The sequence below is a fragment of the Ornithorhynchus anatinus genome, chromosome 2 (assembly GCF_004115215.2).
Source record: "Ornithorhynchus anatinus isolate Pmale09 chromosome 2, mOrnAna1.pri.v4, whole genome shotgun sequence".
NCBI lineage: Eukaryota > Metazoa > Chordata > Mammalia > Monotremata > Ornithorhynchidae > Ornithorhynchus > Ornithorhynchus anatinus.
Window position 1 is genome coordinate 41,204,239 of NC_041729.1, and position 13,453 is coordinate 41,217,691.

The following is a 13,453-nucleotide window of genomic DNA, read 5'->3' on the forward strand; positions in this document are numbered from 1 at the left end:
ATGGGGATGAAAACTGGGAGCCTCATGTGGGACAACCTGATGACCTGTATCTCCCCCAGCGCTTAGAAGAGTGCTCTGCACATAGTAAGCGCTTAACAAAAACCAACATTATTACTATATTCCAAGCGCTTAGTACAATGCTCTGCACACAGTAAGCGCTCAATAAATAGAGAAGCAGCGTGGCTCAGTGGAAAGAGCCCGGACTTGGGAGTCAGAGGGGATGGGTTCCAATCCCGCCTCTGCCACTTGTCAGCTGTGTGATTGCGGGCCAGTCACTTCACTTCTCTCTGCCTCAGTTACCTCATCTGCAAAACGGGGATTAACTGTGAGCCTCACCTGATGACCCTGTATCTCCCCCAGCACTTAGAACAGTGCTCGGCACATAGTAAGCACTTAACGGATACCCACGTTATTGAAGCAGCGTGGCTCAGTGGAAAGAGCACGGGCTTTGGAGTCACAGGTCATGAGTTCAAATCCCAGATCTGCCACTTGTCAGCTGTGTGACTGTGGGCAAGTCACTTCACTCCTCTGGGCCTCAGTTCCCTCATCCGTCAAATGGGGATTAAGACTGGGAGCTCCACGTGGGACAAGCTGATTCCCCTGTGTCTCCCCCAGCGCTTAGAACAGTGCTCTGCACCTAGTAAGCGCTTAACAGATACCAACATTATTATTATTATTATAAATACTATTGAATGAATGAATGAATATTAACCAATCCCACCCTATTATTATTATTATTATTAGATTATTAGAGAAGCAGCGTGGCTCAGTGGAAAGGGCACGGGCTTTGGAGTCAGAGGTCATGGGTTCGAATCCCGGCTCGGCCACTTGTCAGCCGTGTGACTTTGGGCCAGTCACTTCACTTCTCGGTGCCTCAGTTCCCTCATCTGTAAAATGGGGATGAAGACGGTGAGCCCCACGTGGGACAACCTGATTGCCCTGCGTCTACCCCGGCGCTTAGAACAGTGCTCGGCACCTAGTAAGCGCTTAACAAATACCAACATTATTATTATTATTATTAATGAATGAATGGCAGGAGGAGGGGGCGTGGCTGCCAGGGGAAGGAGGCGTGGCCACCGGGGAAGGGGGCGTGACTCCCCTCGGGGGGCGTGGCCAAGCGGGGGCGGGGCCAGAGCGGCCCCAGCGAGCAGGCTGGCAGCGAGCTGGCTCTTCTGCCCTCGCCTCTCCTGCGGGCCGGTCCTGCCCGCCGTGGGTCTGCCCTCCTCTGCCCCGGACCGCGCTCCTGCCCTTTAGCACCTCGGGCCCCTGCAGGAGGAGCGACGAGGGCCGAGCGGGCGGCGCCTGGTCCTGGGCCGTCCTCCTCTTGTCCTCCGCCCGGCCCCCCTCGTGCCCGCCCGGCCCGGGCCCGGGATGGCTGCCATCAAAGCCCTGCAGCAGTGGTGCCGCCAGCAGTGCGAGGGCTACCGGGACGTCTCCATCACCAACATGACCACCTCGTTCCGGGACGGGCTGGCCTTCTGTGCCATCCTGCATCGGCACAGACCGGACCTCATGTGAGTGAGCGGGTGGCCCGGGAGCCCCTGGCCCCCCGGCCCCCTGCCAAGCCCACCCCCCCCTTCGCCCCCCAACCTCCTTGCAAGCCCCCGCCCCCCCCCCCCCCCCCCCGGCAGGGCGGAGAAGCGGCGTGGCTCGGGGGCGAGAGCCCGGGCTTGGTTCTCAGAGGTCGTGGGTTCGAATCCCGCCTCTGCCACTCGGCTGTGTGACTTGGGGCCGGTCACTTAACTTCTCGGGGCCTCAGTTCCCTCATCCGGAAAATGGGGATGAAGACTGGGAGCCCCCCATGGGACAACCCGATCACCTTGTATCCCCCCCCCCAGCGCTTAGAACAGTGCTTGGCGCATCGTAAGGGCTTAACAGATACCGTCGTTATTACTATTAATCCCGCCTCTGCCACTTGGCTGTGTGACTTGGGGCCGGTCACTTAACTTCTCTGTGCCTCAGTTCCCTCATCTGGAAAATTAGATTAGACTGATTAGACTGTAAGCCCGTCAAACGGCAGGGACTGTCTCTATCTGTTGCCGACTTGTTCATCCCAAGCTCTTAGTACAGTGCTCTGCACATAGTAAGCGCTCAATAAATACTATTGAATGAATGAATGAAAATGGGGTTGAAGACTGGGAGCCCCACATGGGACAACCCGATCAACTTGTATCCCCCCCAGCGCTTAGAACAGTGCTTGGCGCATCGTAAGCGCTTAACAGATACCATCGTTATTATTATTAATCCCGCCTCTGCCACTTGGCTGTGTGACTTGGGGCCGGTCACTTAACTTCTCTGTGCCTCAGTTCCCTCATCCGGAAAATGGGGTTGAAGACTGTGAGCCCCACGTGGGACAACCTGCTTGCTCTGTATCTCCCCCGGCGCTTAGAACAGTGCTGGGCGCATAGTGAGCGCTTAATAAATACCATTATTATGGGGAAGCAGCGTGGCTTAGTGGCAAGAGCCCGGGCTTGGGAGTCAGGGGACGAGGGTTCTAATGCCGCCTCCGCCACGTCTCTGCTGTGACCTTGGGCGAGTCCCTTAACTTCTCTGTGCCTCAGTTACCTCATCTGTAAAATGGGGATTAAAAGTGAGAGCCCCACGCAGGACAACCTGATTCCCCTGTATCTACCCCAGCGCTTGGCACACAGTAAGCGCTTAACAAATACCAAACACTGTTAGCCCTTGGAACCCCTTCCCCAAATCTGACGCTCCTGGCGGCTGCAGGGCTTATCGTGGGACCCTTCTTCTCGGGGATCCCAAAGCACTCCACAGGGCTCTCCAGGGAGGGAGCCGGCCAAGAGTTTTATGGCCAGACATGAACACCTTGAATAATAATAATGATGGTATTTGTTAAGCGCTTACTAGGTGCCTAAGCACTGTTCTAAGAGCTAGGGTAGATACAAGGTAATCGGGTTGTCCCACTTGGGACTCACACTCTTAATCCCCCTTTTACAGATGAGGGAACTGAGGGACAGAGAAGTTAAGTGATTTGCCCAAAGTCACACAGCTGACAAGTGACAGAGCGGGGATTAGAGCCCATGACCTCTGAGCCCCTAGCCCGGGCTCTTTCCATAAGCCACGCTGCTTCTAGGAAATAAAAGTGCACCCTTGGGCACCAGGGTATTAATAGAGAAGCAGAGTGGCTTAGCGGCTGTAACGCAGGGCTGGGAGTCATAGGATCTGGGTTCTAATCCCTGCTCCACCCCTTGCCTGCTGTACGATCACGGGTAAGTCACTTAACTTTTCCGAGGCTCAGCCTCCTCATCTTTAAAATGGGGATGAGATCGCCCTCCCCGTTAGACTGAGAGCCCCGTGTGGGACAGGGACTGTGTCCGTTGGGATTAGCCTGTATATCCACCAAAGAGCTTGGCATACGGACAGTAAACATTCAGCTCCTACCACAGTTGTGTTTAATGATAATCGCTGCCCTTGAAGGAGTAACTGTAGTGAAGTAGTGGAAAGAGCATAGGCTAGGGATTCAGAGGATCTGGCTTCTAATCCCAGCTCTGCCACTTGTCTGATGTGTGACCCAAGTCATTTAATTTATGTGTCTCAATTACCTCATCTGCAAAATAATAATTATAATAATGGTATTTGTTAAGCACTTACTATGTGCCAAGCACTGTTCTAAGCACTAGGGTAGGGACAAGGTGATCAGGTTGTCCCACATGGGACTCACAGTCTTAATCCCCATTTTAGAGACAAGGTTACTGAGGCACGGAGAAGTTAAGTGGCTTGCTCAAGCTCACACAGCAGGCAAGTGGCAGAGCTGGGATTAGAACCCACGTCTTCTGACTCCCAAGCCCGTGCTCTTTCTACTAAGCCACGGGCATTAAGACTGTGAGCCCATGTGGGTCGGGGACTGTGTCCAACCTGATTATGCTGTATCAACCCCAGTCTTAGTACAGTGCCTGTCATATAGTAAACACTTAACAAATACCACAGTTATGATGATGATGATGATGATTATTCTGATCGGAGCGGTCAGAGCTCTCCTGGACCAAAGTCTGTGTGGTCCTGCCTGCCCTGGCAGCAGCTGCCGAGGGTGGATATTCTGGGGAAGGAGGACTGTGTGGGAAAGTTGCAGCCGAAGGCAAAGGGGACCGGAGCCTGCACGACTGAATGGGAACCGTGTTTCTCACCGTCTCCCCGCCCCGCTGCTCCTGAACAGTGGCGTCAGCCCGGCCACAGAGAAAGCCAGGAAAGACTCCCAGCAAATGGCTCTTCTTCTTTCTCTCTCTTTCTCCTCCACTTCTTAAGACTTCTCTCCTCCGTGGGTTGTGAAACACCACTGCTGACTTGTAAACACTCGGATATGCCATTTTTGTTACAAAACAAGTTTAAACACCAGTTGGGGACTGTTTGTGTCTGTCGTTTGAAAAAGAAAATGTTTGTTTAGGATCGACTTCCCATGTGTACCCAAACGACACTTTTCAGCACTTTTTCTCCGTTGGGGAAATACATGGCACTTAAAACTCGCCGGGAATTCCCTGCCCTATTTCCAAGCCGGGAAAACAGAGAGTAGACTGATTCTGGAGAAAGCTTATGCCCTTTACCAGCGACCCACATCTCCATGGTAATGGGAGTGGAGTTGCAATGTCTTAAGGGTGGTATGGTGGAGGGGAACCAGAGGGTGGGACGGAGCTTGGCCTATTGGGTCAGCGTGATTCTGTAGTCTCCCTTCCTCCCTTTGGGGGTGTCTCCCTGGGGCTCTCCGTCCCCGCCCCAGAGGAGCCTGGCAGCAGAGTGAGGCAGTAGGGAAGAGTGGTGAGTCAGCCCGGTAAAGATGCCTGTCTTAACGGGTCTAGCATCCCCTCTCCAGGTGTACTTCCTGTGCTTCTTGAACCCTGGCCGGCTTCCTGCTCTAGCTGCTCTCTAAGTGTTCCCCAGCTGGCCGAGCGTGCCTTACTGTCCCAGGGGGACAGAGTGTTTCCTCCCGCTCGTGCCGAAGGGCCCGGCTGCTCTCGTGCGCTCTCGTTTCCCCCTTGCCTTTTCCCCATAGGTTCCACCTAGAGCCCTGAATTTCCCTGTGTTGGCCCAGAACCCAGCAGCCAGCCTGATGGTGGGATTTCCCCTCTTCTTTCTCAGCCACTGCCACGGGTCCAGTTTACTTCCTGATTCGTCATCACAGTGTGTGCCAGCGCAACTCCAGAATGGCTCCTAGAAATCCTTTTTCTCTCCTCTTCCTTGGTCTGGGCAAGTCCTTGCCCTAGACCAGTCTCTGAGGAAACTTCTGGGAGGGGCTTTGAGAGAATGCCCAGGCAGTTGCTGGGGCACCCGGTTGGCTCGATGCGGTCAGCTGCCTGGGTGACCCACGACTGAGCCACCACCCAGAGTGGTTTCTAAGGCAGCAGTGATCCCAGCCAGACGGGGACGAGCCTCCTGAACCAAACTGACTTCTAGGCTCTCGGCCTGGTGAGTTCAAGCAGGACCACCCTAGAAGGTGAAAATCCATCTTGAGTTGAACCCTTCCGTAGCTTACACCTCAAAACCTCAGGAAGTAAGTGCCGGGCACTGTACTAATCGCTGGGGAGATAGAAGATAATTAGAGTGTCTCACATAGGGTTCACAATCTTAATGGTCATTTTATAGATGAGGTAATTGAGGCATAGATAAGTGAAGTGACTTTTCCAAGGTCACACAGAAGACAAGTATCAGAGCTGGGATTAGGACCCAGGTTCTCTGACTCCCAGGCCCAAGCTTTTTCCACTCGGTTCTCAAAAGTGTCTAACCTGCATCCCACATGCTTCTGCTTAAGCGCCTTGTTCTGCTGATCCCCCTCCCCTGAATAAGGCCCTCTGTATGCTTGAAACCCATCTTAAAATTGCTCTCAACCTTCTCTCCCTTAGGCCAATCATCTCAGTTCCTCGAACCTTGCCTCAGGGGTAGACTTTTCAACCCTTCGCGGCTCTGTCCAAGTTTTCCAGCAGCACCCGCTTGGGTTGTGGAGCCCAGGACGAGACTGGTTGCTGTTGCCTGGGCGGGGGCGGGGAGAGGCACCGTCAGGAAGATGAAGTGGCGGGGCAGACGTCACAGGGACCGGAGCGGTCGTGGGTGGGTGGCCTGCTCCCCTTCTCTCTCTTCTTTCTGCCTTCCTAAAGTGGGAATGGAAACTGTCATAGGGGAGGCCGGGGAAAGCCTCGGCGGTTGCGGAGGGCGTTGTGGCAGGCCTCCGGTGCAGACCCGTGGGCACAGTTTCTGGTAATGTCACAGGGGCCTCCAGTGCCAGTTTCCCCCCCGGCCAGGTGAGCACTGGTGGATTAGCCTGAACAAATGGCCACACCCTTGGCAGTTCCGCACGTGTTCCCGAGCCAGAAAAGAGAGTCCTATGGGGCCGACAAGTGGCTGGAGGCCACAAGGGCCTTCCCCCTGCCGGGTGTGGAGGTTTACATTTCTCCCCTAGAGTGTCATGGCGAACTGGCTCCTTCGGGGTGCCGTTCCAGGGCCTCTGGTGGCAGCTGAGAGAGTTGCCTGGAGAAGGGAAGGCTGGAGGGGGTGGGGGCACTGGGTAACGTTTTCCACAAAGAAGAAAGGATTGTGTTTGCATGCCGGAAATTGAGCACATGTTTGGTTTATAGCCAGGACGGGACAAGAGGGAACAGATTTGAATTGCAGCAGGAGGGATTTAGGTTAGACCCTGGGATGAACTTCCTGAGTTATATGTCACACTGTAATGTGCCCTTAAGGAAGGCTCTAGTGTCTTCTCTGCAGGTATTGATCCAAGGACAGACAACAACTGTTTGGGGAGGGCAGGCCTGTCTGGAAGCCAGGATGGTGTGGATTGGGTGACTTTCCCAAGTTCTCTGGAGTCCTGGACTTTGTTCTGAGGTGGCTGGAAACCCCCCACCTCCCGCATCCTTTACTGCTCTGGCAGAGACCCAGAGGGAAGAGCTGGCTTCCCTGGTGGAACAGCAGCAGTCCTACTGTAGTGGTAGTTATTTAGCCCATGGGGCTGCAATGCACTGTTCTAAGCACTTGGGAAAGTATAGCAGAAGCATGAGACGTGTTCCCCACTCACAAGCAGCTGACACTCTAAAGGGGGAGGCAGAAATTAAATTATTTACAAATACAGTAATCGGAATAAGTCCATTGACTGTTCATCTATCCATGTTGGGGGAGGATAGAAATAAATATATCAGGGCTGGAGGTGGCTGATCAGTTGCTGAAACTTGAGTTTGGGGAGTTAATCGGGGAAGGCTTGGAGGAGGTGAGATTATAGGAGGTCCTTGAAGATGGGGATAGTGGTGGTCTGTCAGATTAGCTGGGGTGGGGGGAGTTCCAGGCTGGGGTAACAGTGTGAGCAGCGGGAGGGAGGCGGGAGAGTGGAGAGCAAGAAACAGCTAGAAGGTTAGCTTGGGAAGAGTGAAGAGAGTGTGCTGGAGGTAGTGGGTGAAGAAGGCTTCTCTACCATCCTCTGCCTCCCCCGCATCCCCCTCGCCTCCCCATACACAGGGCATTCATTCAGTCAAATTAATTGAGCGTTTACTGTGTGCAGAGCACTCAGTACAACAATAAAGACACATTCCCTGCCCACAATGAGCTTACAGTCTAAATGGGGGGAGGCAGACATTAATATACATAAATAAATTACAGATATCTACATAAGTGCCGTGGGGCTGGGAAGGGGGATGAACAGAGGGAGCATGTCAGGTTGATGCAGAAGGGAGTGGGAGGAAAGGAAAGGGGGCCTTAGTCAGGGAAGGCCTCTTGGAAATGTGCCTTCAATAAGGCTTTGAAGTGGGGGAGGGTAATTGTCTGTCAGATTTGAAGAGGGAAGTTGTTCCAGGCCAGAAGCAGGACATGGATGAGAGTTGGCGGTGAGAATGAAGAGATCGAGGCAGAATGAGAAGGTTAGCATTAGAGGAGCACAGTGCGAGGGCTGGGTTGTAGTAGAAGGGGAGCGAGGTGAGATAGGAGGGGGCAAGGCGATTGAGGGCTTTATAGCCAAAGGTGAGGAGTTTTTGTTTAAGGAGGAGGTGGATGGGCAACCACGTGAGTTTTTGAAGAGTGGGGAAAATGTCCTGAATGTTCTTAAAGAAAAATGATCTGGGCAGCAGAGTGAAGTACGGACAAGAGTGGGGAGAGACAGGAGGCCGGGAGGTCCGCAAGGAGGCTGATGCAGTAATCCAGGCAGGATAGGATAAGTCATTGTTCTGACGTGGTAGCAGTTTGGATGGAGAGAAAAGTGAGGATTTTAGCTATGTCGTGAAGGTGGGACCGACAGGATTTAGAGATGGGTTGAAAATGTGGGTTGAATGAGAGAGAGGAGTCAAGGATAAGGCCAGGGTTACGGGTTTGTGAGACAGGAAGTATGGTGGTGCCGTATACAGTGAGTGATGGGAAAGTGAGTGATGGGGAAGACAGGGTAGCTCAGTTCAATCAGCCAACATTCCACTGAGATGCACATTTCCCTTCTGATGCAACTGGGTGCTTTCCCGGCCCAAACTGGCTTTACTGCCAAGCCCCATTGGAGGCGATTGGAGGCGGGGGGTGTGTGCCTGTGGCCAGCTCTGCTTTTGAAGTTCATACGTCCAGCATTCGTTCAGGAAGCAGCGGGGCCGCCTTAAACCCCAGCATCAATGGAGACCTTCTATTTTGGGCCTTGGAAGCCTGGAAGCCGAGGGGCAGACTGCTCTAATCGTCTTTCTCGCTTCCTGTTGTTTTCCTGCCGGAGAATGCAGGGAGAAGGAAGTTATTTTTCTCCCGCGCTCTGACTGATGTTGGGCAGCTGGGTGCTGCCCCTCATTTATTGCCTCTCTGGGAAGAGGGGAACCTGAGGCCAGATACAACCCAATTTGTCCCTCCCAACTTTTCGTGTGTTTCACTTCCTTTGGCTTCGCCCTTAGCCAAGGAGATGACCATGTGTTTGAACGTGTTTAGCTTGGGGACCCCACGGGGAGAGAAGGGTTTTTCTGTCAAGGGCACTGATGATAATAATAATAATAATAATAATGTTGGTATTCGTTAAACGCTTACTATGTTCAGAGCACCGTTCTAAGCGCTGGGGTAGATACAGAGTAATCAGGTTGTCCTATGTGAGGTTCACAGGCTTAATCCCCACTTTACAGATGAGGTAACTGAGGCACAGAGAAGTTAAGTGACTTGCCCACAGTCACACAGCTGACAAGTGGCAGATCCGGGATTCGAACCCCTGACCCCATTGGTCTTCCAGGTCTGGAGAGGCCTGGAAAGAGGGAACGGGCTTAAAGTAAAGTAGGGGAGGATTTGCTTAAAAGATAAGGCTTTCTGAGCCTGGAAGGGAAAGGTGCTTACTCTATACAGAGAACTGCATTAAGCACTTGGGAGAGTACAGTTAAACAGAGTTGGTAGACAAAGTTCCCTGCATACAATGAGCTTATAGTTTAGAGAGGTAACTGAGGCATGGAGAAGTTTAAGTTCCTTGGCCAGGGTCACTCAGCAGACAAGTGGCACAGCTGGGATTAGTACCCGCGTCCTCTGACTCCCAGGCCCATGTTCTTTCCACCAGGTCATGCCAGCCACATGATTATTATGCCAGCAGTGGAAAGGGGAAGTTTGGTTCCTTGAATTTCCCAGGGCTTCTGAAGAAAAGTAGTCTGTAACTCCTTCCACCATCTCTCCCTCCCCCTTGGGCTCTACTCCATCAAGGAAAGGGGCTGTGTGTTTGAGCTGGTCCCTCCTCATCCCCTACTTCCTTTCCTGGGGTCCGGTGATGGCTTCTGGCTGGTTGAGCATGTCTAGTCGGGACCAACTATGAGGTTTTAGTTAACTTCAGGTATCAGAATAATAATTATGGTATTTATTGGGTGCTTACTGTGTGCCAAAATACTGTAGGTAGTGCCGGGACAGAAACAAGGTGATGAGATTGGACATGGTCCCAGTCCCACATGGGGTTCATAGTCTGAGGGAGAGCAGAGATTTGGCCCCCATTTTACAGCTGAGGAAGTTAAGGCCCATAGGGGTTAAGTGACTTGCCCAAAGTCATACAGCAGGGATGTGATGAAACCAAGATTAGAACCCAGGTCTCCTGACTCCTAGTCCCCTGCTCTTTCCCTTGGCCAGGCAGCAGTCTCTCTTCAGAGAGGGGTGGTGTCAGAGAATGGAGTAACCATTTCCTAGTAGTAGTATGACTCCCTCTCTGTCTCGCTCTCACTCTCTCGCAATAGTGGTTAATGTGGTGAGTGAGCGAGCAGAGGGGCTGCACTCTTGGTGGGATTAATTCCAGATGTGGTAGAGGAGCTGGGGTGGAAAGGCTTTGATGACGTGCTCTTCCTTCCCGGTTTCCTGATTAGCCTTCCAACTCCTCTCCTCGAGCCCTGGGCTGCCAGCCCACCTCTGCCACTCTGCCCGGCCTGGCCTGGCCCGGCCCTCCACCTCTAGCCTCAGGCGGCTCTGTGTGGGTTCCGGGTCCACATGAGGTCAGCAGCTCATCAGCATGAGACTTCCCAGGAATTCAACTTTTCAGGAATCCATGTGCCCATCACAGTGGGAAACTGGGGATCTGGGAGCAACTGCTGGTTCTGGTTTCCTCACAGATGTTCACATGCGCCATTAATGGTGGGACGACTTGGTGGGCTGGATAATAATAATAATGATGACAATAGTGGTATTTGTTAAGTGTTTACTATGTGCCGAGCCCTGTTCTAAGCACTGGGATAGATACAAGATTGGATACAGCCCCTGTCCAACATGGGGTTTACTGTTTAGCTAGAAGGATGTAGGATTAATAATAATAATAATAATAATGTTGGCATTTATTAAGCAGTTACTATGTACAGAGCACTGTTCTAAGCGCTGGGGTTGATACAAGGTAATCAGGTTGTCCCACGTGAGGCTCACAGTCTTCATCCCCATTTTACAGATGAGGGAACTGAGGCACAGAGAAGTGAAGTGACTTGCCCAAAGTCACACAGCTGGCAAGTGGCAGAGCTGGGATTCAAACCCATGACCTCTGACTCCCAAGCCCAGGCTCTTTCCACTGAGCCACGATTGAATTCCTGTTTTACAAATGAGGAAACTGAGGCACAGAGAAGTGAAGTGACTTGCCCGAGGTCACCCAACAGAGGCGAGATTAAAACTCAGGTCTTCTGGCTTCCAGACCCGTGCTCTTTCCACTAGGCCATGCTGGTCCTCATTCCGCTGGACGCTAGAGTTGTGAAGAGGGGAGGAGATAGGAGGGTAGGGGGCTCCCATCCGCCTGCCCCGCACATCAGGGTGGTGCTAGATGAGAAGAAGGGTGGTCTAATGGAAGGAGCATGGGTCTGCCGTTGGCCAGCTGAGTGACTTGGAGAAAGCCACATAACCTTTCTGTGCCTCTGTTTCCTAATCTATCAAACAGATTACTCTGAAGTTGAGAAGCAGTGTGGTTTAGTGGCAAAAACACGGGCTTGGGAGTCGTAGGTCGTGGGTTCTAATCCCAGCTCCGCCACTTGTCTGCTGTGTGGGTTTGGGCAAGTCACTTCACTTCTCTGTGTCTCAGTTCCCTCACCTGTAAAATGGGGATTAAGACTGTGAGCGCCATGTAATAATAGTGTTGGTATCTGTTAAGCGCTTACTATGTGCAGAGCACTTTTCTAAGCGCTGGGGTAGATACAGGGTAATCAGGTTGTCCCACGTGAAGCTCACAGTCTTAATCCCCATTTTACAGATGAGGTAACTGAGGCACAGAGAGGTTAAGTGACTTGCCCACAGTCACACAGCTGACAAGTGGTAGAGTGGGATTCGAACCCATGACTTCTAACTCCCAAGCCTCTGACTCTTTCCACTGAGCCTGATTACCTTGTATCTACCCCAGTGCTTAGAATAGCGCTTGGCACATAGTAAGTGTTTCACAAATACCGTTATTATTAAACAGGGCTAATGCGTCCCCTCTTTACCTCAAAGAGATGTAGTCAGGATGAACCGAGACAAATTGAAGGGTTTTGTAGAAAATAAAGTACTCTCCAAATCTGAGATGGTGTGTAACATTTAAGCTGTCTTTGTGACCTGTCTGGCCATGCCTGGAGTGAGGCTTCAGCCACATTAGAGCTACATGTTGGCAGGTGGAGCCTAAGCTTTGGGTAAATGAAGAAACAAGCACACAACCCCTCCCGGAGCTACTCCGGCCTGGGGGTCAGGAAGCCTAGTCCCTCATCTGACAAAAGGCAGTAGGTGGGAAAGCACTGCTGAAGTGAAATCATTTCATAAATACATTAGGATCACGGCACCGCTAACGAGGAAGAGAAGACTTCAGCCCAGGGCCCTTCATGTGGGTTAGTGGACAGAGCGCGGGCCTGGGAGTCAGAGGACCGGGTTCCAATCCCGGGTCCGCAACTTACTTGCCATGTGACCTTGGGCAAATCCCTTAACTTCTCTGTGCCTCAGTTTCCTTCACCTGAAAAATGGGGATTCAATACCTGCTGTCCCTCCTACTTAACCTGAGCCCCATATGGGACCTGATTATTTTGTATCTACAGTGTTTTGGCCCATAGTAAGCACTTAACAAAGACTATTATTATAATTTTTATTATTATTATTATCTAAAAGTTCTAGGAGGCAGCAAAAGGGTGAGAGTAGTGGTACTTACTGAGTCCTCTCTTGGTGAAGTGCAATGTATTAATAATAATAATGATGGTATTTGTTAAGCGCTTACTATGTGCCAAGCACTGTTCTAAGCATTGGCAGGGGGATACAAGGTGATCAGGTTGTCCCATGTGGGGCTCACAGTCTTCATCCCCATTTTACAGATGAGGGAACTGTGGCCCAGAGAAGTTAAGTGACTTGCCCAAAGTCACACAGCTGACAAGCAGCGGAGCCAGGATTAGAACCCATGACCTCTGACTCCCAAGGCCATGCTCTTTCCACTGAGCCACGCTGTATTAGATTCTGGAAGTACAGAGTAACAAAGTGGCATGTTCCCTGGAGCTTGCACTCTAATGGGGAAGACATACAAATAATTACAACTGAAGTGGTCCAAAGAAATACTCGAGGAAACATGTCCATGGGTGTTGGGGTAAGTTATAAATTAATTTATATGTATGGGAGTTGACTGATGGAATTACATGGCTCACAGTGTTAGGAAATTTAATCTGGGAAGGCTTGTGGGAGGAGGTGGGATTTCAGAATGGAATTTAATGATTTCAAAAGGAATTTGAAGGTAGGGATAGCTTATGGTCTGTCAGATTTGAAGGGGGAAGGAGTTCCAGTCAGGACAAGGGTGTGAGCCAGAGTTCACTGAATGGAAAGCCAAGAATGAGCGAGGCACAATGAGTAGGTTAGTTTGAGAGGAGTGAAGATTGTGAGCTGGGGTGTAGTGGGAGAAGAGAATTGATAAGTGTGGCGGAGAGAGCTGGTTGAGTGCTTCAAAGGGCTGGGATCATGTCTGCTAACTCTGTTATATTAAACTCTCCCAAGTGCTTAGTACAGTGCTCTGCACACTGTAAGTGCTTAATAAATATGGTTGAAACATTCAGAAGTTTCAAACATGATAAAA

At 51.6% G+C, this 13,453-nt stretch overlaps 1 protein-coding gene across 1 annotated transcript in view; it reads left to right on the forward strand.

Moving 5' to 3' along the window:
- The first annotated feature begins 1,153 nt into the window (after window positions 1-1,153).
- Window positions 1,154-13,453, forward strand: part of MICALL2 (MICAL like 2) — a 45,295-nt gene continuing 32,995 nt past the window's right edge. Inside the window, exon 1 of the mRNA XM_029058851.2 lies at window positions 1,154-1,514. Coding sequence (XP_028914684.1) covers window positions 1,372-1,514 — 143 coding nt within the window. The 5' untranslated portion in view covers window positions 1,154-1,371. The remainder of the gene's footprint in view (window positions 1,515-13,453) is intronic.